This window comes from Gossypium hirsutum, chromosome A03, assembly GCF_007990345.1.
Source record: "Gossypium hirsutum isolate 1008001.06 chromosome A03, Gossypium_hirsutum_v2.1, whole genome shotgun sequence".
Lineage (NCBI taxonomy): Eukaryota > Viridiplantae > Streptophyta > Magnoliopsida > Malvales > Malvaceae > Gossypium > Gossypium hirsutum.
In genome coordinates this window covers 10279881-10305795 of record NC_053426.1, presented here as the reverse complement: position 1 = coordinate 10305795, position 25915 = coordinate 10279881, and the positions used below count along the sequence as shown (strand labels likewise).

At 30.5% G+C, this 25915-nt stretch overlaps 4 protein-coding genes and 1 non-coding gene across 7 annotated transcripts; 2 read left to right on the top strand and 3 right to left on the bottom strand.

Moving 5' to 3' along the window:
* Window positions 1-376: 376 nt before the first annotated feature.
* Window positions 377-2233, bottom strand: LOC121224636 (uncharacterized). The gene is made up of 4 exons (XM_041108266.1): window positions 1690-2233; window positions 961-1053; window positions 711-848; window positions 377-610 (listed from the first exon to the last, which is right to left on the bottom strand). The coding sequence occupies exons 1-4, from the start codon at window positions 1912-1914 to the stop codon at window positions 569-571; spliced, it is 498 nt and encodes a 165-aa protein (XP_040964200.1). The 5' UTR covers window positions 1915-2233; the 3' UTR covers window positions 377-568.
* TRNAG-UCC (transfer RNA glycine (anticodon UCC)) lies at window positions 1573-1644 on the top strand. The gene has a single exon. It is a non-coding gene; the product is annotated as a tRNA-Gly (tRNA).
* Window positions 2234-5378: 3145 nt separating the features above from the next.
* Window positions 5379-7067, bottom strand: LOC107928056 (AUGMIN subunit 1). The gene is made up of 3 exons (XM_041108262.1): window positions 6921-7067; window positions 6299-6436; window positions 5379-5685 (listed from the first exon to the last, which is right to left on the bottom strand). The coding sequence occupies exons 2-3, from the start codon at window positions 6377-6379 to the stop codon at window positions 5578-5580; spliced, it is 189 nt and encodes a 62-aa protein (XP_040964196.1). The 5' UTR covers window positions 6380-6436; window positions 6921-7067; the 3' UTR covers window positions 5379-5577.
* Window positions 7068-13187: 6120 nt separating this feature from the next.
* On the top strand, window positions 13188-14975 carry LOC107950214 (proliferating cell nuclear antigen). The gene is made up of 4 exons (XM_016885030.2): window positions 13188-13714; window positions 14066-14218; window positions 14367-14464; window positions 14566-14975. Exons 1-4 carry the CDS (start codon window positions 13396-13398, stop codon window positions 14794-14796), a joined length of 801 nt encoding a protein of 266 aa, XP_016740519.2. The 5' UTR covers window positions 13188-13395; the 3' UTR covers window positions 14797-14975.
* Window positions 14976-17899: 2924 nt separating this feature from the next.
* LOC121224632 (neutral ceramidase 1) lies at window positions 17900-23433 on the bottom strand. 3 transcript variants are annotated; one of them, XM_041108246.1, is made up of 10 exons: window positions 23166-23433; window positions 21745-22140; window positions 21259-21467; window positions 20668-21003; window positions 20200-20464; window positions 19840-20110; window positions 19624-19749; window positions 19320-19383; window positions 19071-19240; window positions 17900-18643 (listed from the first exon to the last, which is right to left on the bottom strand). In XM_041108246.1, the coding sequence occupies exons 2-10, from the start codon at window positions 22089-22091 to the stop codon at window positions 18095-18097; spliced, it is 2337 nt and encodes a 778-aa protein (XP_040964180.1). In that variant the 5' UTR covers window positions 22092-22140; window positions 23166-23433; the 3' UTR covers window positions 17900-18094. The 3 variants fall into 3 exon arrangements, with proteins under 3 accessions (XP_040964180.1, XP_040964184.1, XP_040964181.1); XM_041108250.1 differs by having other exon boundaries at window positions 23021-23395; XM_041108247.1 differs by having other exon boundaries at window positions 23032-23395.
* Window positions 23434-25915: the final 2482 nt, after the last annotated feature.

Here is a 25915-nt window from a genome sequence, read left to right as displayed (position 1 = left end):
CTGTACATTTGATGTCCTTAAAATCATCATAAATTTTTCCCTGATCTGTTTCAGAAAGGATTAGTCTTTGATATACCGGCCATTTTTAACTCCAATAACCGGGTTATAAAACTGCCACGTCTCTCATTTCTTTTTATTATTTTTATATACATTTATTTGTATTTTAAACTAAAAGTGTGCGTCTTTCTTTTTAACTGTCTTTTTTTAACTTAAACCTAGGAGTGAAGAGTGTCTACCATCCACTTTCGAATGCTTGAATGCTGAATTCGGATTTCAAACGCACTGCATTTGAAATTTAGATCGACTTTACCAATTTGTTACGTATTGGAAAAAAAGTAAAATGATTAAATTATTTCACTTTTTTATGGTATAAGGATTTACCTAAAAAACACATTCATTTATATTTATTTTCAACACCATACCGTAAGCAATACTTAATCAACAACATCTAGTTAAGATAACATAACCATGAATACTGGTTCTTAAATTATTTTCAACATCATAATCTAGAAACACATTACAGGAGATAAAAGAAAGACAATTGAAAAACACTGCTGGTTCATTAAATTCATTGATCACTCCTGTTGGGCTTGTCTGAAGCAACATAAGCCTGGAAAATCAAAGAGATGGAGTAAACGTAGTTAAAAGCCAGTCATTTTCATTAGATGCTAACTAATGAGATGAATCAAAGTTCTGTTGGTATTTTTTACCGCATCCAAAGCAGCTGGAATCCAGTCGTTAGTTGCTGGATTTCCCTTACAAGAGGCATGGCAGCTGGTGTCTGAATCTGGTTCCAACTTAAAGTTTCTGCCATTGTCGTTCTCTACCTTTATGAAACCTGTTCCTGTCTGAAAACCGAGACCCATCATAATTAGTCTTTTTTCCCCCCATTTTTTTGGCTTTTGATCATAATTGAAGAGAATAAAAAGGGAAAAACTTTATGAAAGGTTGTCATTGTACCGTGTGGTGGTGTTTGTCGACGCAATTGAGATCCTTATAATATTCAGTCTCCATAAATTCTTCTCTCACTTCACTTCCATTGTAAACTATTTTCTGGTTTCAAAATTTGAAGACAAAAGGAAAATCAGGGAAGAAAATTTGTAGAAGTAAATCTGCACCAAACAAGTGAGATAGATAAATAAAAGCACAGTAAAGCCTTGCATTAATAGTTAAATTATATTTTGTTTTCTCTATTTAGAATATTGACAAATTGACCTTTATATATTAGATTAAAGACCAAATAGGTCATTCTGTTAAAAATTTATTTATTTTTGCTATTTAAAATTGATCTTTACATGTTGTCAGAATGATATATATGTGATGTGCCAAATGTCATTGTCTTATTATTCTGGTAACCACATTATTTTTAATAGTATAAATAGAGGAAATTTTGAATAGAAATAACTAAAAATGTTGAATAGAAATAACTAATTTACTCTTTGATCTAACAAATATAAATAAATTAACTTATTTTTTAAGTAAAATAACTCCTAGTGCTGAACTTTAATCGAAGAGCAATACAAGCATTATTTTTTCAAGAGAAAAGTAGCATCTAAAGCCACATATCAGCAAGCGTTTGTAGTCCAACGGTTAGGATAATTGCCTTCCAAGCAATAGACCCGGGTTCGACTCCCGGCAAACGCAATTTAATTTTTTTGGGTTTCGGGTTTAAGAAGGAAAAAAACTGACCTGGGGATCATTCTCTAGACGTTGAAACTCGAGGTATTCAGGGATACCGGAATCAGCGGCGGCAAGAGCGTCGACGTAGTTAGAAGAATAGTCGCTTCGTTGAGGCTTAGTGTGACGTTTAGGTGCTGTGTGGTCAAAGTAATCCCTGGTCTGCTCCTCCAATTTGGCCTCTTCTTCCACTGATAAATGTGCATCACTCCTATTAGGCCTCCTACAGCACTCCATTTTGCTTCTCTTCCTTCACTCTTCTGAAGACCTATAAGGTCGGCTTTTATTGGCGAATGGAAAGAAAGATATTTTAATTGTTGCTTGATATTTTTCCCTTTTCTAGCTTTCATGTTGGCACCCAATTTTTGACCCATAAAATATCTTCACAACCATACCTTATCCACTTGCCACCTATCATTCTTGTATTTTTCAAACCTAAATGTCTACCACTTTTTTGTTTCCACAAAAAAAATTAAACAAGTCTACAGTTTGGACCCATAAGTTACTGAATATCGTGTAATTTCCTTTTCACGCTCATCTTGCATCTAATTATTGTATTTTATTATCTTTCATGTATTACTTATTTCAACATCTCAAATATAATTTAATTGTTGAAAATATTAACTTTACTTTTGTTTTTTGCTCCAAAAATAATTCATTCAAATATTTTTAATATAAATCAGACCACTAAGCTTTTATTTCCAATTAATTGAAATTCATTTTAAACATTATGTTAAATAAATTTAAAACTCAAAAATATAAATAAAAAACACTAAATGATTTCGTTATTCAATAATCATAATATAATCTAAAAATATAATTTTTATTTTCTTTTATAGTCAAATATACAATCATTTTTACATTTTTTGTGATAAATTATAAGATAAGAATAAAGCCCTAAAAACAATGTGATTAATGCAACTCGAACCTAAGCTACACTTGAAGTGATGAACTCTTTAACCATCAAGGCAACACACGAATTCTTTTTATGTATTTTTTATAACCATATTTTAACATCAAAATAATTACACAACTATAATTACTGAAATAAAAATGTAGCTAAAAGTTACGAACTATATTTTGAGGTTACAACATTATAAGTAAATATTCAGTAATTATTTTGGAGGTTAATGCAACTGTAATTATTGAAATGAATGAAAAGAGATCCATAATTACGGAAATAAATAAAAATGTTGATGTGTCGCATAAATGATAATATCATCACTTACCAAATAAAAAAATAAAAAAATTCACTAACTAATGTTTCCTAAAATGTATGAAAATCTTACCTTCGATGATATATATGATATGATGCTGAAAAAAAAAATTATACCAAATATGGTAGGATATAAATATTATATATTATAGTTTACATAAATCATTTTTTTAAGTAAACTCATATATTTAAAGATCGGCAAATAAAAAATCACTTATGAGAAAGTCGTTTGCTTTTTATTTTTTTGTTTTTACCTAGCGGCGGTGTTAGCCTCTAGACTAGTTATCGCTCACCTTTTTCTCCTGCCCATCAACCCTCTTTTTCTTTTTTATTCTCATTCATTCCATGTGTCTTCTCTCTTTTCAGTTTATAAATCTATTTTGTGGGTATCTTTGTTGTCTTCACAAGTTGTGATGGATAGATGACGGTGCCTATCATCGTTCAAACACCACCGACCACCGACAATTTCTTTTAGAAAGTGGGCAGCTCTTCGTTGACTTCTTAATCTGTTTATATTTTGAGAGTATTTTAGAATAATAAATGATTACATAAGTCGGTTTGGACTCATGTTGTCTTAAGATTTATATGTTTCTGTTTGTTTTTTCATTGTTTAATAAATATTCACTTTTAAAAGTTTTTGTCTACTATTGTAGTACACTTTTTAGTCTTGCTTTTGCGAGTGATTTTAGGGTTGGTTTTGTCGTCGTCGTCTTCACTAGTTTGGTATATGCTCAATTTTTTTGCCAATTTATGCCCACCGCTTTAGACCAACCGAGGTTGATTTCTTTATTATAGTAAGTGCTTGCAATCACTGTTGATATGTTGTGCTTGAGAGTTGTGACAGAGACAATTGTCAACGTGCCATAATGTTCTATTGATACAAAAGTTGAAGCTTTTGTTGTGTTGATGGAGCTTATCCTTCAGTGCGTACAACGGATTTTTGTTATCCCTTCCTCTCATTCATTGAATGAATTAATAAATTTTCCTTTAAAAAAAATTACCCATAAAAAATACTTCAACTAACTCTTAATTAATAGGCTAAACCCCATACACCCAATATCTAAAACCTTTCATCAAAGGTTACACAATGAGCATCAACCGAAAGAAAAGGAGATAAACAAGATGGAGCAATAACGTGTAAACGAGCTAGCATAGTCATGGGCTACTCATGCCAACTAATGAACAACCTGATTAGCTACTTGTGGGTGAAAAAAATATAAACTAAATTTATAAAACATAATATATAAATATATATACACTAGATTTATAGCATGAAAAAAAATCTACATGATAAATATAATTATTAAAAATTCATATAAAAATTAAATGATACTTTTGTTGCAATGATAAAGTTAAAGGTTTGATATGCATGGTTTTCTTGATTCAAATATTATGGGTAATTTTTTTATTGATTTATATAATATAAAAAGATAAAATAAAAATCATCATAATATAACTTGCTTTATAAAAAGAACGATTTTTGATAATTTCTCAATTAAATTGGGGTTCAATAGAGGAGTGATACTAACTCAGCTAGAGACTTTATGATAGTAGAGATATCATATAAAAAAAATATCTTGTCTAACTTCGAACACTAAGAGCACGTTTGGTTCGCTGTATTGGATTAGAGGTGTATTGGATTGGATTAGAGGTGTAATGGAATAGAGGTGTAATAGCAAATCAACTGTTTGGTTGAATGTAATGGAATAGAGGCGTAATAGTAAAACTGTGTTTGGTTGAATGTAATAGAGGTGTAATAGCATAATGGAGAAAACTAAAATGACCAGAATACCCTTAGCATAAATTTGTTTTGGTAAATGATTATTGTTATTGTTATTTAAATTTTAATAAGATTATTTATTATCAAAAATAAATAATTTAATCATATTTAAACATAATTATTATTTAATATATTTTAATTAAAATATATAATTTAATAAAATTCTTAATAATTAGCAGAAATTTGTTTTGGTAAATTATTTTATTTAAATTTTAATAAGATTAATATCAATAATAAATAATTTAATCATATTTAAACATAATAATTATTAAATATATTTTAATTAAAATATATAATTTAATAAAATTCTTAATAATTAATATTCTTATATGAATTTACTCAAACCATAATATATGATACTGTAAAATATAAAATAACATAATTATTATTAAATATAATATAATTAAAATATATAATTTAATAAAATTCTTAATAATTAATATTCTTATATGAATTTACTCAAATCATAATATATGATTATAACTAATATGATTTAATTAAATATATGATCTAATAAAATTTAAAATTATTATAACTAATATGATTATAGTTTATGAATTTGTATAATTTAAAATAATAATTATTACATATAATTTAATAATAATATATAATTTCATAAAATTCTTGATAATAAAAATTTGCAAAAGTTGATGACAAAGGGGAAAGAGCAGGAGCTTAAGACGATAACATTACAACGTGCATGCATAAGCACACATAGCATACATACCAACTTCAAATTAATACTATAACACGTTACAACTTGAATCTCATAAATCTGAATAGCTGTCTGCAACATCACACTGTCTTTTGGTTTCGATCACCTGGGCAAACTCACCCTTCCAGAAGTTCACTAATAAAAAATCAGCACGTTGTTCAGAAGAAAGTAAATTCTATTGTAAGCCCATCAATCTGACGTAGCAAGGGCTGATTGCAACACATCTTCCAGGTATTTTTCAGCAGCAGCATACTGCCTTTTCTTGTCCTCAATTGCTAAGGCAGCTAAAGCTTTATCCTGCACGAACAAAAATAAAATAACGGTAATACTGCGCACTTCTTTAGAGCACATTCCCTCATTGCAAGGACAAGGATATGGAAACTAGGGCCCCAAGTCCAAAACATTCTAGACAAAGATGACGACCAAAATTGAACTTTGAACATAGACCATCTGAATTAACAATGTTACCTATATTATGACTTGTCAATAAGGATGCAAGTTTTACATAACAAGCAGTGCCAAGCAGGGTACCACCAAAATGTTAAGACACGTGGAAAAAGTGCGTCTACTTATGTGTTTGATGAGATTAAATGCACATCAAATATAAATTCTGTTCATTTATTTATATCAAAACCATAAACAATCTTGAGAGAGAAATATACAAAAATACTATGTGAAGCTTCACTACAAAGATCCATAGAAACCTCATATATTTACAATTACTATTTTACTCTTGTAGCTTTACATGAAGACATGATGGGCGATGAACAGACAAGAGGATCCATTACCAAAGAGTCTGATATAGGAAATAAAGACCAAGTATAATGGAGAAGAAATTTTGATATGTATATAGAAAACATTAACACCAAAGCACAATAGTGCTCCAATGCCAACCATGATAACATATTACCGGAGGTAGGTCCTGGTAGCTCCTCAAAGTATCTAAGATGGGTTTGGTCTTCTTCTCTAAGTCCTTCCTGTGTTCGGCCATTTCAACCAACACCCCATGATTAATTTCAGGTGTGTAGCCCACACGATTCAGTAATGCCTGTCAAACAAGATTAAGCATAAATGAAACGCAGAAAGAATTCATGCAAGCAACATATAGGTGATAATTAGATAGCCAAAATCTTGATAAATTAACAATGAGTGAGAAAACAAGAATAGCTACATCCTTGTAGCTTTATATGCAGTACTTTATTATTTAAATTCCAATATATGCAAAAGTGCAATATTCACCAAGGAAAATGATTCTTCTACTAAAATGATCTAATGATAAATTGTCCAAGACTATGAACTAGTACCTCAGCTAATGATTTTTCAGCTTTAAAACAGAATCCGTACAATAATTCTATTCCAACTCTGCCTATATATGAAGTTCTAAGTCTCCTGTTCAATCTATTTTATTTATAATTTCGAATAGTAATAAAAAGTCATTTTATACATTGAATGTCCTGTCTATATGGTTGATAAACTTTAACCCTACCACTCAAATCAAACCATGCATATCCAGTTAAATTTCATCCACTTACGGCAAAGGCAGCTTCTCTTTCCACCCATTTTTGTCCCTTTTAACTGATAAATAGCATGTTCATCTCAGAAGAACCAACAGCTTAAATTTCTGTAACTAGTTTTGCATCTTAATGCATCCCTGAAAATAAAAATACAAAGGATACCCTATAGTTGTTATACTGTTGCATGTACTGTCGCTCCTTTGACGCCATAACACCCAAGTTCGTCTTCCAATTTTCCATTTGAGCATCACATGGAGCCACATCATCTTCTAGTTGTGCTAATGTCCTATATGAAAATATCAATTTCTTCTCAATAACCATCAAATAGACTCAAACGAAGGGCTAAATTTAGGGTGGTAAACGTACAAATTCTTTACCTTTTCAAATAGGTTAACCTAGCTATTTCTTTTCGAGTATACTCAAGAAGAGTTTTGGACTCTTTGTGCACTTTAGCCCTCTTCTCATCTACCCCAGTCTTTCTCAAAGAAATATCACCCATTGCTACAAGAAAACTAGATCCATTTTGTTTTTCTTCCTCGTTAGGTTCCAAATATAATACATGGAAATCAACATGAATTACGGAAGTTTTCAAAATTGTAAATTGAAAGCAACCCACCTACTAAGTTCGGTGTCTCGAATATTCAACAAATTAGCAACGTTTGCCAGAACTTGCGCCGATGCAACCACATTTGACGGCAAACTCTCCTGCGCTAATCCTACGTTCTCCAATATCTCTCTAATTCGTGCAGCTATAAGAGATTTCAATTTTAGGAAGAACAAGATGAAATTGTTTGAATTTGAGAATTTCAATTCAATTTAGAAAGAAAAAAAAAACAAATTAGGACCTTGAGAACGGTATTCGGCGGCTTTCTGGCGAAAATCGTTGGCAACAATGTTGGCAGCTTGAGTCTTTGCCTGCGAGACGGTAGCCAGATTGTACAAATGAGCAATGCTTTGCGGAGTGTATTCGAAATCAGGGACTTTTTTCCCGGCGGCATCGAACTGAGCCAGAATAATAAACAAAAACGGTGGGAGATGGAAGGAGAAATTTTGAGGACAGAATAGGAGAGGGTCGGGTAGGGAGGGAGGGTAAAACAGACAGCAGGGGACGGAAGGGGGACGTAATAGGTATTACAGGGATTTGGGAAGGGATTACAAAAGCAGCAAAAAAGGGGATTAGGTCGGGATTGGTTTACGCCCGTAATGCCTATTACAGCGAACCAAACGCCGGATTAGAGGCGTCATGTAATACGCGCGTATTCGGCCTGTATTGTATTAGGTAATACACTGAACCAAACATAGTGTAATAATTAAAAATCTCGTGAACATTGAAAAGCAATGATATATAATATGATAGGCTTTACCTGCATGACAATTTGCAATTTTCATTAAGAAGCATAAATACCATTATTTGCATTATAGATACTCATTTTTTGTTACTAATTGTTTTGTCCAAAGTGGTCTCGAGAAATATTGTTCCTTGCAAGATTACTCATTAAGAAAGACACTTCATTTGAAGGCTGTAAAATTAAGTTCAAAAAGATTGGCAGGATCCTTAAATTTGCTCCAGTGTTGGATGTCTAGAAAAATATGTCGAACATTATTGAAAAGTCTACTTCTTAACCTTTCAAAGGAGTACAAGTGTTTTCCCTTCCTCTCTTTATTGATCAAATTGCACACTAGTACTTGAGTTTGCAATAGCACTCTCTTTGACAAAATGAGTTACATGAGAGTAACTTTCACAACACTACAATCATATCCATTATTTTTATAACATCTCTCTAATTACTCATTATTAAGGTTTAGTTTAACATTGCTTCTTAAAACTGCTTTTTGATCCAAAAGCACTTTTGAGCAAAATCTAAAATTATCTGCTTTTGCTTTTGATTAAAAAGGTGATTTTGCAAAACATTTTTTTCTTCCAAAACACTTTTGAAAAGCTTTAAAAGGCATATTATTTAACAATATTTTTATCTCAAAAATGTTTTTTAGCCTAAAAGTGCTTATTAAAAACAATACTAAACTGGGCTTAACAACATGAATATGATTTCATTCACTTTAATTCCCTGTCATGCACACTTTTATAAATTAACCCATATCTCTCTTATGTCCTATAAAATATATCATTCTTTTGTAATCATTCTTTTAATAACTACATTAGAAATACTATAAATAGTGGTCTAAAAATTTTATTTGAGATTTTTTGCTCTTTTGACAAAGTTAAACATATTCAAATTTCTTTCTACACGTTTCTTTCTACAATAGCTACAAGCATCACAACCTTCACAATCCTTTGTCACTTACCACCATCATCCTGACCATCTACCACTGCAATTATTCTCTAGAGTCCATTTCAATCTTCTTTCCTATCATTTTTCCAGGACATTTTAGTTTGCTACTTTTTAACATTTCATCACCTTAACAAAAGAACCTTTATATATATATACATTTATTCGAATAAATAAATTATCTACTTAGAATTTTAGAAATTAATGATACAATAATATTTATAACTCAGTTATGAAAATTACATAGCATTACCAAAAGGATTTTGGTAACGTAATGGGGGTCATTAACCCTAATGATTCTTGTGTTAACAGATTTTAATTTTCGAAGGACTAGGCCACGTTATATTCTGTGTTCGTTTGTTGGATTTCTTGATCAGATTGGACTAAATTAGTAAATAGGGCTTAAAGTTGAAACAAAATCTAATAGAAGGACCAATGAAGCCCTAAGTTGTTGGATAGTTATATGAACCCCATTAATGTCCTAAATGTAGGTATGTATCTAAGAGATTAACGACTTGAATGGTTGTAGATTATTAAAGGGTTAATAATGCCATCATTATTGTAATAGTATGCTTAATGGGAGAAGATAGATTAATTAAATTGAAAAATATCGATAATTCAATTGATGACAATAGTTAAAATTGTTTTAAATTAGTAAAAAGAAAATGTTGTTGACGGATATTAATTAGTACAATAATACATATATACTGAAATGATATATCTTATTTTTTAGTCAAATTTTCTGTGTATATATAAATATGTTTATGCATATATATGTATTTTATTAAGAAATTGTGAAATATACTATAAATATGTATTTTTTTTAAATATCATATAAAAATATACGAATACAAATAAGGCATTTTGTTTACAAGAAATTACTATCTATTTCATTTTTTGTATTAAATATCAAATAAAGTTAGGTGGCATATTCTAATTTATTCTTTTAAATATTTTATAAATATGCCAAATAATTATCATTCATACTAATGTCAGTTAAGTTGAGTGACAAGAAATTTAATATCTTTTAAGCAATAACTTGAGTTCAAGTCTTGTAAACGAGAAAAGTACAAGAAAACTTGCCTTTGAAATGGGATACAACTTGACTTGGTTTTGGACTTAGTTGTCACCTTGGGGTTAGAGGACACTCGGATCTCCAACTAAATCATGTTATTATTTATAAATAAAAAATAAAATCAAATTCCATTATTAGTCTATGTGCTATGGGAAGTTGTGAATTTATTTTATATATATTGATTTAGTTATTTTTATTCATTGTGCTTTTCGAATTGATCAACTTCAATCTCATTTTTTTTTAATTTGGAATTTCAATCATACCTCAAACGATGTTAGTTTGGTTAAAATTTGCTAGTAGTTTTATACTACGAGTAAAGTTGTAGATTTAGTTCATACTCTTCAATTTGATTATTCTTAGTCCATATACTTTTAAGCTTTCTAAAATTCAGTTTTTACTTAAATAACAGTCTTATATCCATTAACTTTTTTTTTGTGAGTAATATTTGAAAATAAAAATTTGACATTATATTACACGTGCAATAAATATGTTTGTCGCATATGATTTAGAAAATAGCAAAACTAAATGAATTTAACAAATATCATTTGATAAAAATTCAAAATGTACAATGAACTAAAAATGACCAAATTAAAGTATAAGGACTTAGAGCTGGCAAACAGGCAGGCTCAAGTGGGTTCGGATTAGGCTTGCTTTAGACTTAGATTTTTTTAAGCTCGAACTTTCTTTGGCTCTGGCCCTTCCAGACTCAGATTTTTTCGAGCTCGGGTCAAGTCAGGAGGGCTCTGACAGGTTTAAATAATTTTAAATTTTTTAAGTTTAAATATTTTAAATTTGAATGTAAAAATTTATTTCACTTTTATACGATGGCAACGCAATTCAAATTTGTCTCATAAAAAGTATAAAATTATATATATTTAATAAATTTATTTTATATAAAATAATTAAAGTGCTTATTGTATGTAAAATTTATTATTCTATGATATTATATGAATTAACAAAATATCTTTTATTGTTCATTATTATATTATATTCACAATTGATTTTTTTTATTAAATTTATAAATCTGATACTCATATTCAAAAATATTTATTCCAAAATTCAAATATAATATATTGAGCCCAAATCCAAATAATATATTCATTATTACCTAAACTCAAAATAAATAAATTATAGCCTAAATCTCAAATCTGAAATAAAAAAGAAATTAAACCCAATACTCAAATATAATTTGTTAAAGTTAAAGGCCAATTCAAAATCTAATTTAATAAAAATAATATTTAATTAATATATTAAAATTTTAATAATATTTTGTGTATTGCTAATTATATTTATAAACATGTATTTTAACATATTGGATTATACATAACTATTCATTATTTTATTATAATTTATAATATAATTATAGTAAATTATATATTTATTATTTATTATTATGTTGGTTGAAATATGCTTTAAGCCCTTATATTTTTCATACATTTGAAAGCTAGCCCTCCTACTATATTATGTACTGCTTTATCGTATCATATAATATATTAATAGTTTATATGTATGCACCAATGATTAAACATTATAATATCATGTAATACTATATCTTTTATTATAATATATAATATAATAATTGTTATATATAATAATAGTACATTATATATTACATATTATTGGTTATTATTATACTAGTTGGAATATGCTCTAAGTCTTTATACTTTTTGTAAATTTGAAAGTTAGCTGTCCTACTAGTTTATATCATATCATATCGTATAGTATATATTATATTGATAGTTTATATATATGCATCAATGATTAAACATTCAAATATTATGTATTATTATATATTTTATTATAATTTATAATATAATAATAGTTATAGATAATAGTCGTAGATTATATATTACATATTATTACAATATCATGTAATACTATATCTTCTATTATAATTTATATTATAATAATAGTTATATATGTATTAATATTTTTAGTAATAATTATATATTATTTTATTATTTTATGTATTAATAATACTAATACATTATAATATATTATATTATGTATTAGTAATATACAAATTTAGTATATCGGTTTAAGGTGAGGTTATGTAATCAATTTCGATAATAGGTATATAATATATTATTATAGCATTAAATTTTAATTTTATATATTTATTATACATATATAATTATAGTATTGAAAATATTTTATATTAAATAAATGTTTTTAAAAAAAATTATTTTATTTTATATTTTAAAATAAAAATTATTATTTTCACCCAAAAAAATATTATTAATTACTTTTCCTATTAATAGATATTTAATATAAATACATGATGCTTATGAATACATTTCAAAAAATAAATAATTATCATTTATTTTTATTTTAATTAATAACATAAAATTATATTAATTGTTAATGTCTATTATGGCTATTTTTTCGGGTTTTGAGTTGGATTTTTCTCAAGTTCAAGCTAGATTTGTTTCGAACTCGAATTTGTTACGAGCTCGGACTTTATCAGGCTTGAATTTTGTCGAGCTCGGATCTTATACGAGTTGAGTTTTGTTGGCCTCAGATTGTTAAGGGCTTAAATCGGAATGGGCGGACTTTTCGGGCTACGGCCTATTTTGCTAGCTCTATAAGGATTATTTCCACAACTTATAGTACATGGACTAATAACAAAATTCAACATTTATAAAAATTCGTAATATTCCCAAAAAAATATTAACAATGGTCAAAGCTAGAGGTGTTCATGGGTTGACCCGACTTATTCAAAAATCCCATATTACTGTTAAAAATATTAAAATTGATATATATATTTATAATTAAATTTTAAATAAGAATTTCAAAAAAATCATTTAATTTTAAATTGGGCCAAAGCACTCGACCCAAATAAAAAACCATTATATAATGGGCCGGGCTGACGTAGCCGGATGGACAACCAAGTCAAAACAGAGTCCAAAGTACTAAATGCTCCACTCCAGATTTAGCGGAAACACAATGGCGGGAACCAACGCCACACAATCCCGCCAGTTGAACCCTCCCGATTCAAAATCAATTCCCCATTTATATAAACTCTCAATACCCATCTCTTTTTCGCTCAAAACCCTAGGCCTTCGCTCCAATTTTCCCATCTCTTTCGCAAGAGAACCAAAAGAGAGGAAGAAAAAAAAACTACTAAAAAATGCTTGAGCTTAGGCTAGTTCAGGGTTCACTTCTAAAGAAAGTCTTGGAAGCGATTAAGGACTTGGTCAACGATGCCAACTTCGACTGTTCGGCGACGGGGTTTTCTTTGCAGGCCATGGATTCGAGTCACGTGGCGCTGGTGGCCCTGTTGCTGAGATCGGAAGGGTTCGAGCACTATCGCTGCGACAGGAACATTTCCATGGGGATGAATCTCGGTAACATGTCCAAGATGCTGAAATGTGCCGGCAATGATGACATCATCACAATCAAGGCTGATGATGGCAGCGATACTGTTACTTTCATGTTCGAGAGCCCCAGTAAGTCTTCTATTTCCCTGGGTTTTGCGGGTTGTTTAGTGTTTTGCTTGAGTTTAGGGTTTATGGGATTTATTGTTAATCGGGTATTTTTGGGTGTTTAATAGTTTCGACTTTTTTATGTTGGAAATTGTGTCATCTGTTTGGTTGCTGGGATTTGGTGGAAAGCTGAAGGGAGCTATATAAACTATGAGAATATTGTTTATTTTCACTAGTCATGGAGATTGATAATTGTTCAATTGTAATGAGGTCACTCTCCCCAATTTTTGTATCAATGACTTGCTGATCTGTTTGTTATAAGATTGGCCTGATATTTAGTGTTCATTTCTTTATGCATGTGCTAATGGATTAAAGCCCAAGACAAGATATCAGATTTTGAGATGAAGCTGATGGATATTGATAGTGAACACCTTGGGATCCCAGAAGCGGAGTACCATGCTATTGTTAGGATGCCTTCAGCTGAATTTGCAAGGATTTGCAAGGATCTTGCAAGCATTGGTGACACCGGTACTGCTCCAATATTTTAGCATTCTATAAATTTAGTGTATAGATTCTTCAAGTTTTTCCATATATTTGGAGGATCCTTACAGCATAGTTTCTTCCCCATCTTTTTTATTTGATTGCAAATGTTAATTACTATTTGATGTTGTTGCAGTTGTTATCTCTGTTACCAAGGAAGGTGTGAAGTTTTCCACAAGGGGTGATATCGGAACTGCAAATATTGTTCTTAGGCAAAATACCACTGTAGATAAAGTAAGGCCTTTGTCCAATAATATTTCTCTTCTTCCTTTTTTCCTCTGCAAGTATTATAATTTGCACAACACTTTGTTGATCTTTTAATAAACAAATGCCAGCCTGAAGAAGCAACAATTATAGAGATGAATGAGCCAGTATCATTGACATTTGCATTGAGGTACATGAATTCATTTACAAAGGCTACTCCATTGTCAAACATAGTGACAATCAGCTTGTCATCAGAGCTGCCTGTTGTGGTCGAGTATAAGATAGCTGAGATGGGTTATATTAGGTTCTACTTGGCACCCAAGATTGAAGAAGATGAGGATGAGACTAAGCCACAAGTTTAGCTTTGAATTTGGGATGGATTTTGCTTCCTTGTTGACTACAATATGTGTTTGATTGTCATTAATGTTTAAGGCTTTCAACAAGTTGCCAAGCATATTAAGTTTGTTTAGATTAGGTGGATGATTAACATTTCTCTTTTGCTTGGATTTTCCCATATTGTTATAAATTATGTGTTCCTGTTTCTTATGCGTCTTCACTATTGTTGTAAATTTTGAGACTTGAAAACTTGAGCTTGACTTGAAATATTATCAAACTATTCAAGTTAAACTCAATTACAAATTAACAAATGCAATATTTATATTAATTTTTTAAGATGATGTGATAATGAAATAAAAAACTTAATCAAATTTATAAATGTTTTCCCACCAAAATAATCCATATATTTTTAAATATAATTATAAAATAAATCTTAAACGTTTTAGTTTTTATTATATATAAATGTATATCAAAGGTTAAAAATGTATTTTAGTAATACTAGCCTTTTAACCCTTGTATGCATGAGATTTATTGTTTTTATTAATTTAAATATTTTAAATTATTTTGTATATATATTTATTTTATAAATACTACACAATGATAAAAAAAATTAGATGGTAAGACTAAAAAAATATATTCAAAAAAATTAAATCATTATTATTATTTAAATAAATAAGTCATTATTCTAACACATCAAAATTTAGTGATTACAAACTAAAGGTTTGTGGTCAATCAATAAATGTTCATTATAACTATATGTTATTTAGATTGATCCAATATATTTATAATATTCATAATCATAAATAATGTTGATGAAAACATTATAATTTTGTTCGGTAGAGGCGAAATAAAATTTAAAAGGGTGAAAAATTGAAGGAATAGAAAATTAGAAGGATAAAAAATAGATTTTTTTTATAGGTGTACTTGGTAGGAGGGATTAAAAAATAGGAAGGAATTTTTTTTTCTTTCCATTTATTACTTGATAAAAGGAGAAAAATGAAAGAAAATAAAATAAAACATTTCAAAAATACATAATTTTGAACTAATATGCACATATCTCTTATCATTTCAATTTAGAAGGATTGATTTTTATGCATTAGGAAAAGAAATGATCAACTCTCCTATTTTCTTTCCTTACTTTTCTTCTCAACCAAACACACTTAAATTTATTTATTTTTTCTACTTTTCTTTTTTTTCCCTCCCATCCTTCCACTTTTTTGCCTAATCAAGTACACCCTAAATTTTTAATGTTGGTGTAACAACTTTTGTCTTCGTGCTGACACGACACAATTTGTTATATATGTCACATCAATAAATAATTTAAAAATTATAAAATATTTAAAACATTCAAATGTAAAAGATATAAATAGTTCATAGAAAATAAAAAACAAATAGCATAAAGTACATTTGAATTGCTATACAAGCTACCATGTTTAAATATTTAATATTTCAGTCAATGTTTCTGCTAAAAAAGTAATTTAACTTTTATTAAAAAGTTGATGACTAAATTTAACTAAAAAATGATCAAATTAACAACATATATAAATATTAGGGACTAAATTTATCATTATACCTTTATAATATTGAATAAGAGAAAAAATAATCTAAGATTTTATATATGGGAATTTGATATGTTAATGATTATTAAGGGAAAATCAATATTTACCACGTAATTTTTATGATATATTTGTTTAAATCATTTAGAATATTTTTGTATCCTTCATTATTAGAATATGGGTAAATTGCACACAAGCTCAATAAATTATTAATAAATTTACATTTTGATCACATAATTTAGAAAAGTTATAAAATAATCATTAAACTATTCAAAAGTTTTTAGTTTAAGTCATCGGGTTATTAAAATCGTTGTTGTGTAGCCTTCTCTATCGCACTGCTTGCACTAATTGAAAGCTCTCATTCCCCTTTTCTTCTACAGTTCATTATTTTTTCATGAAACAGTTTTAAACGTCACGAATCTGCAAACCAAAATCCATATAGCTTTCTTATTCGATCTCCAACATTGATCATCAGATCGACTTAGATCTAATATATGTTATTCTATATGCCTACTCCTCGATGAGTATTAATCAATCGTCGAACTATCGCATAAAGTTCGCTTGCTGGACTTTTTTTTTAAATTAGTAGCCCAATGATTTAAAGAAAAACTTTCGAATAATTCAATACCATTTTGTAACTTTTTAAAATCGAGTGAACAAAATATAAACTTATTAATAATTTAATTACATGTACTATACCCTTAGAATAAACAAATAGTAAATAACTTAAATATTTTTACATGTAATAATCAAATCAATCAAAAACGTTATGAAAATTTTATGCACAAATATATACATGATATATATATATAAGTTATAAATTCTAATATAAATAGAAAATTACGATAATTATATAAAAATTGGTAACCAGTACATTAACTTTAATATTATTAACTATTATAATATTAATACCACACATTTAATTTTAATTTTTATTACTTATAAAAAATTACTTTGATATTATTAATTATTATCATATTTATATATAAAACTTATATTTATTTAATTAAAAACCTTGAATTTTTATTATTTTTAATTTATCCAATTATATTTAATGGTTTTTTATAGATTTATAATTTTATTAATTAATAATATATTATATTATTTTTAAGTAGAATTTTTAAAAGATATATCCAAACTAATTAATTTCACATAAATATACTATCATATTACTTAATATTAATTTTATCATTATCACATACTAATACTAATAAATTATTATTTTAATTTTAATTTAGTATTACAACTACCAATAAAAGTATATATATATTATAGACTGAATCCTTAAAGTATATTAAAAAAAGTTTAATTAAATTAAGCTCACAAACTGCTTGAATTTAATATTGAGATACTCAAGTTAAACTGGTTCAATCTCGGTTTGATAATTACTTAATCAAATTCAAAATTTTTAAATCAAAACTGAGTAATTTACTAGCTTAGGGATCATTAGCAGAAGCAGAACTAAGACTAAAACTTCACGTTGCACTCTTCTCTATTTCTACTTTTTTAAAAGCATATTTTAACCAACTTGATGCCAAGAAGTGATGTTCTTCGATGATTACAGTTCAATTCGTAAATGAACCATTGAAGACAGATTTTAATTCATCCGAAATTTCATGTTCTGAAGTGGAAATCAAATGAGCTAGACGAGTTTCAGCATTACAGATTCGACGTGCTATAGTCTAATGGCAACTCGTTACATATAAAGCGCAACAAAAATGAAACATCTAAGCTGCCATACGCATGTACATATAGTTTATCTATTTCATCATGCTACCACAAAAGCACTGGATGTACCCGTGAAATGCTGAATCGATCCCATAAGCCGTTTCGCAGCACCAAAATGTCTTATTCTGTAAACTCCTAGCGAGGCAGATGGAGGGATTGTCCATTCGATGGTTGCTTGACTTCGGGGGCTTAGTTTCGAAGGTCTTGACCAGTTAAACCGAAGGCAGAAATCGTCATCATCATAAGTTGGAACCCATGTATCCTTCCCTTGGAGTATCTCAACAAGAGCGAATGTACCTTCTGTCATGAGATCGTTCCTGGGGCAAGCTGACCAGAAGACCACAGTCACCGTGCTACCTCTCTTAAAAGTTGAGTTAGCCGGAACATCAGAGCTGACATCCCCGAAATTTACACCAGCAGGGGTAGAGTCCATTACAACAGGAGTGAGAAAGCTTATTTGTTTCTTTAGAAAATCAGGAGGTTGCGGGCCAGGTTCAACAGTTTGGCCTTTGATAAGAGCACTTGCGAGCTTCTGGAACTCCTGAATGTAGGCACTGAGTGTGTGCGGACCATACAGCGTGGAGGCACCCTAAGAAGCACGAAGAATTTGTAAAAGAACTAGACAGATCATAAATATGAGATTACAAGTTCCAAACCCAAATGAAATGGCAGTCACCATTGCAGATGCGCACATGTTCTTCATATGCAAGTGCATGTATGACCAAATTTATTTCTAGCGCAAGCTTATAGTAAGTTCAAGTTCTAAAGCTCTCGAACCAAGCACCGAAGCTACCACAAGAGTAAAGAGAACAAAAATACAGCTATTCAATGCCAATTTATGCCTGGCACAAGCCATATCGGTTGTGAGTTCAAGATCTAAAGCTCTCCATCTAAGCAAACTTACAGAGAGTCAGAATAAAGCTACGAATAGAAATATAGTATAGTTGTTTTGTGTAGCCAATAATTGTTAATATTTAGGTTATTATCCACACAAGTATTGCTGATTTGGCACTGACCTCATATCTCTGAATCTGGTACTCCTCGAAGGAAGTAATATACTGTGAATATGTATTGGTCAACCCAGCAATGACAACATGAGTGTTACTACCAAATTCTCCACTACCGCTGCTTGTAAGCATGGTTTTTACAGCATCTCGAAGCCGCCTTCCAGACATTGTCGTAAATTCTGCTTGAATCAAAATGGTGAGAATTCATCCTCATGTTTTAAAGTGAAAACAGAAGATACAAAGGGAAAAAGCTACTACCTCCAGGTACACTAAGAATGACTAGCTGTCCTATCCGAAGGATCTGTACTGGAAGTATTGAAGGCTGCCAAGATTATAAATCAAGCAAATGCATCATTAGTGAACTTATTCTAAGGGAAAAGGAATCACAAGCATATTTTTAGACATAACAGAAGACAAAATGATATCAGAGGAATCCACGAGTCAAATGATTCCAATCCTTCATCAGGCATCTAAGTAAAGGTCGTATTATGGCATATGACTTTCACATTATGAAGACTTGGATGGACTTGTATGTCCCCTATGAGATATTGTTGCAACTTACCGCCCAATCATACGGTTGCTTCATTTCACCAGTATCTAACAAGATGGGCTTTGGAGAATGACACTCTACTTGTTTTTTATCAGGAGCTTTAAGTAAGTTGCGCACAAGCCTCCAGAAAGGATTTCCCTGACATAACATTCCAACAACATTAATCATACAAAGTAGGCAAACATATGGCACAGAAAACTGAAAAATATAGGTGCAGTCTTAAATTACCTTGTCATCTCCTTGCTTAAAATCGAATGCCCCAGGGCCATCAGTTGTTCCTGCTGCAAAAGCAAATCCCATTGCAGCAGGGCATGTTTTAACTACCTCAGAACCTCCTCCTTCTTTAGGAATTGTAACCTCAAGCTGGGAGAAGTCTACATATGAGTGGCGATAGTCAATCTTTCCTTTTAATTGCTCAGATGCTGTGTTAAACAGATCCACAGCTTTATTGAATTGTCTCTCTCCAATAATACGTGTACTTTCGAATTCATCAGGATAGCTGCCAAGTGAAGCATTTTAGTCTTCTGACACAATATATAGGTATGTCATGAGAAAGAAGTACAAAGCAGGAAGAGAAATAGTGATTACCCTGGTCCTCGGCCATAGCATAGTTCATTCTTTCCACCACAGGTACTATGATTGAAGTCACAAGGAACACCAGTGTCGAGACAAAATGCTCCAAGTACATTGGGACTAACATCACCACAATTTGTTTGGCAAAATGCAGACACAAATCCTGGCTTATCAGCCTGTCGAAGAGCACTCCTGACACGTCTAGCAGCACTCGAAATCCTGGTTGCAGGTTTACCAGGAGAAGACTGGAAGGATGAAGCAAGCTCCAGCAACTCATGGTCTACATAAAAAAGACATTAAAAGAAATATTGCACGGACCCAGGCAGCACATCAAGAAGTTCAAGCTACATATTATGGATCGGATGAATAATTTCTGTTGCAGATTAAAGATGATATCTAGTACTGATTGTATTTTTCCATTGCTCTTTCTACATATTTTTCAAATCAATAAACAATTACTGGAATTGAAAGATAAAAACTTACGATTATTATGAATACTAGAAATGATGCTCGAAACTCTTCGAGGTATTTCATCAGTACCCAATTCATCACTTTTAGCACTGTTCTGCTCAAACCAATCTTCCATAAATCGTGCTGCTGCACCCTTGTTATCACCACTGATCAGAGAGTTTGTACGACTCATTGATGTTCCATGAGTTGCAAACCAGTTGAAGCTACCCACTGGACCCCATTGGTCATCTACAAACTTTAAAAGGGTCATTTCTTTATCAACATTGTACTTATATTTGCTCCGCTCTGATGCAGGGTTATTGAGATAGGCACTCGGACTACGGTTTACTCCGGCATCTAATAGCTCTCCTGTTCACAACCCATAATCTTTGAGCATAAATAAATGCATACGTCTCAGATACACAACATAAAGTGGAAATCACAGCAATATAAAGCCAAATAGGTACAGAAACTAGTGTATACAACATTTCAGAAAACTTCAACTTGAGAATGGAGATCACCAGTATCAAAGAAGATTATCCAGTCACATTATTTCTGCTAAACAATACCAACATCTAAAAACACGAACAGGATAGTAGCAACTGCATATTTCATGTTCCTTACCCTTGTTCACAAAAATTGATCCAGGTTGGAGATTTTCATGAGCTTGTACAATACTTTTCTCGATGCCATCTACCAGGGCATCAAATGACTGATGAACAAATCCAAGAGATGTAACAATATACACCACATATTGGAGATAACCACCAGGACCTGCGTGGGTGTGAATACCACTGATAGCAACATTCTGTTCAGTATATAAGTTCCCATACCTGCAGGTATAAGTAGCAGCTAAATTAGGGTAGACACGTCAAAGGTTAAAATATAAACACTATAAGCATATCAAACTGAAATCCATTTGAATTTCATCTATTTCAAAGGCTTTGGTGTCTCTGGTTCGGTCTTACTCCATGTTGATGCAACATTGTTCTAAAACCAAAAAGGTTAGACAAAAAGATAATAGCATAAACTTCAATCAGGATTGTACTTTAATATGGTTAAAAAAAGAGAAGCTGATCTTCAGGCCTAACTTGCTGTGATAATAATTACCTTGCTTTCAATCTCTCAAGAACCTTTATAGTCACTAATTGTGAAGCCATGCAAGCATCGAGATTAACAAAAACTACTCGTTTCCCTTGTGGCTCTGCCACGATAAATGACCGAGCTCGCAGCCTAAAGTGAATCCCCGAAGCAATTTGTTCTGTGTTAGCATATCCCATCATATTAACGTCGGCTGCTGGCCCAGTAATGTCATAGCTTCCCAGCCCAATTAAATAGTTGGAATCTGAAAGCACAGTTTTACTATATTGCAGCACTAGTACCAAAGATATCCATAACCACATGGTTTTCAAAGGAATTCGAAAATGGCAGCCAATAGAAGCAAGTAACTCCATCATGAACCCAACAAGTACACCAAGCAGCACTTATTATCTCCTTCTCATTTCCCTTCATCAAATACAATAATAACATGTCAAGGCTTTATTTGGCAAAAGAAAAAACAAACAAACAAACATTAATCCAAAATTTCTCGTAAATTTAGCTTCAAAGAGTAAGTGTTAACATTAGTATAATCACATACATAAAACCAAAAAATGTTCCATTAATCAAACTCAAGACACCATAAAGGAAAAAATATATAGCAACAAGTTGTATGATCTCAATACGGTTTTAAGCTTTTAACCTAAGATTTTACCCCCTCTTCCTATTTCTTTTAATTCAAAATATATGAACTTGCCATTATATCTGTTAGAGCATCATGCAGATAACACGAGGGTATTATCTCCTTTGGGTGCCGCTGAAGAGCTGATAACTCTCAAGGTTTCATTCCCAGTTCTGAAAACGCCTAGGGGGCACCTCAAGTCGCTGAAGGGCAAGAACCATGGCTGCTGAAGAGTAAGAGCCCAAGGTGGTTTGAACCCAAGGTGCCACACAATGCGCTCTCACTCTTCAGCAGCTATGATTCCCGCTCTTTAGCGACTTAAGAGGCGCCCTTAGGCTCTCTTTAAAGCCAGGGACAGAACCTTAAGGGTGTGTAGGTTCTTAGCAACATCCAAAAAGGATGCCTTCGCGTTATCAAGCATGATGCTCTAAATATCAAAAGCCAGTATCAAACCTAAAACTAAAGCTAAGTAAAAAGTTCAAAAGTAACCCCCCTGACAGTGAAAACTATCTCATCATTTAAGTAATCATTTCGATCAATAAAATCAAACCCTAAAAAACTAAATTACCTAATTCAGTTTTTTTTCTAAAAATAATTATCCAGTATCGAACTTAGCAGGTTCAATAAGCAACAATCAATTCGAAGTAAGTCAAGAATCAAGAACACCTTCCATCAACCTCATTAAAACAACTTCCGAAGAAAACCCATTGAAAGACTGGAATTCGTGATCACTCTTTTTTTAGTGCAAGAATCAAGAAGTTCCAAATGATTAAACAAACCCAGAATTAAGGGGGGGGGGGCGAAACTATACCTTTCTATCAAAGAAAAGATTTATCTGAGCTTGCTTTGATAGTTTGTGAGTGAAGATAAAGGGAAAAATAAAAGGTATTGGGGAGGCAAAGATTCTAAAAGAGAAGTCAAACTAAGGGAAGTTAAACTGGTTGCTTTGAAGGGAAGATAGCGGTGATGCTATTGTTTTGTTTTGTTGCATCTTTGCTACTTTTCAAGGTCTGATGGCTTCTTGGAATTTAGTTTTGGACAGTGTTCAGGTGCATGCCCAATGTTTAATTGGTTAAAAGACATTAGATTTTTTATTGTTGAAATAGTCACTCAACTATGGTTTTTATCTTTTTTTTGTCATTTAACTATAAAAATTTACAAAATGATCATTCAATTATTAGTAAATTTTTGTTTTGGTAACTCAACTATGAAAAGTTACAAAATGATCGTATAATTATTTAATTTTACATTTTTTGGTCACCAGCTGTTTAACGTACAAATGAAAATAACAAATAAATTCAAGATAGTTCGGTGATCAAAAGGACAAAATTGAATAATTGAGTGATCATTTTGTAATTTTTTATAGTTATATGACTAAAACTAAAATTTACTAATAATTTGATAACCATTTGATAATTTTTTATAATTGAATGAATAATAAATTGATAACCATTTTGTAATTACTAATGTAGTTTAGCCATATTATTTTTACTTTTTTATTATTATAAATTTTTACTATATTTTAATGCTATAGAAATTTGACATTTTCAACTATCCTATGTTTGAATAAAAATTATTAAAGGGAAGGAAAAGAATAAAAAGAAATGATTTATTCTGAAATAAATTTTCAATTTTATCTTTTGTATAAATAACAATAACAATAATAATTATGAGATGTGGTATAGTGGTTGTTTATCTCAATCTCTGGTGGGTTTGGATGAACGATTGGGTGCAGTGTTGAGGTGTTCATGGGCCAAGCTCAACAAATTTTAGGTCTGTTTGTTAGGCCCGACCCTATCCAAAAAATGGGTCTAAAATTTTGTGAAGCCCAAACCAGATAAATATACTAAAACCTGGACCCAACTTGGCCCTATTGTATTAATTTTTTTTATATTATTATTTTTATATATATTTTTTAAAAATATATAATACATCAAAAATACTAAAAACATTAAAATAAATGTTTCTCAACAAATTGAAAATAAATTTAAGTAAAATATATGTACACTTAAATAACATTAACATAAGTGCAATTTAATAAGCAAATGCTTCTAAAATAGTAACAAAATTAATAATAAAACAAGAGTTGTACAATATCCAAACAATAATAATAAAATAGTAACAATATAATAGTGAAATGGTAACAAAATAGTGAAAAAAAATAACAATAAGAAAATAACAATAAAACAGTAAAAACTAGAGGTGCTCATGGGCCGGGTTTAGGACGGGCTCAACTAAAAATTCATGCCCATTTACTAGGCCCTGGCTCGACCTAGATAAAAATGCTAAAACCTGGGCCCGATTTGACCCACCCATATTAATTTTTATATAATTTTTATATAATTTTTAAATATATAATACATCAGAAATACTAAAAACATCAAAATAAATATTTCCCAACAAATTGAAAATAGTTTTGAAAAAATATGTAGACTTAAATAACACTACGATAAATACAACTTAACAAACAAATGCCTCTAAAAAAATAACAAAATTAACAAATGCCTTTAAAATAATAACAAAATTAACAATAAAATAAGTTTTATACAATATACAAATAATAACAATAAAATAGTAGCAACATAATAGTAAAATGGTAGCAAAATAAGGAGAAAATAACAAGAAAATAACATTAAAAAAAAGACCAGATTTTTTTTGTATTTTAGTGAATTCGGGCAGGGCCAGGCTGGGCCCAAGCCAAAACTACCTTACCTGAGGCCTGGCCTGTTTTTAAATGGGCCTTATTTTTTTGTCCAAGCCTATTTTTCGCGCCTATATTTTTGCCCAAACCCTCCCACGTTTCGAACATGCATTTGGGTTGGACTGGGTGGCTCGACCCATGATCAGGTCTAATAAAAACCAACAAAAAAATCAAATTTTTTTTGCATATTTGGGTTGGGTTGAGCCGAACTTGAGGCAAAAAAAGCCTTACCTGAGGCCCGATCCATTTTTTAAACGGGCCTTATTTTTTGCCCAAATCTATTTTTCAGGCCCATATTTTTACCCAAACCCTCCCACTTTTTGGACAAGCCTTCAGGTCAGACCGAGTGGTAGTGCAGTGCGATGCATTTAGCTTACTTTTTTTCTCATGCTACAGTATTTAATCTCACTGCCACAGCTTTTTTTATACTAACCGCAATTAAACGTACCATCCATCCAAACTCACCCTTAATCATAAGGTTGAGGATTCGATTCTCGCTCATGGGAATGGAACATATTTCATTGGTAACCGTTTATCTCCTCGAAAAATATCCATGACAAGCGAATTAATTAATGTTAAATTTACCAATTGCTTTTCCTATTACCCAAAATATAAAAAAAGATAAGAGAAATTTGTTTCCCTCCCTTACTAAAAGTAAATTATCCAAATGAGAGAAATATAATTTATTTTTCCCTTATTTTATTTAACTTTCTTCAGATTTTTTTCCAATACAAACATAGCGTAAAATTTGGAACAATGGATTTATTTCCATTTTGAAAATAAACATTTAAAACAATTTTTTTGAAGTTTCTTTTGTTTTTCCACAAAGTTTTATATAATATGAAGATAAAAGAATGTGA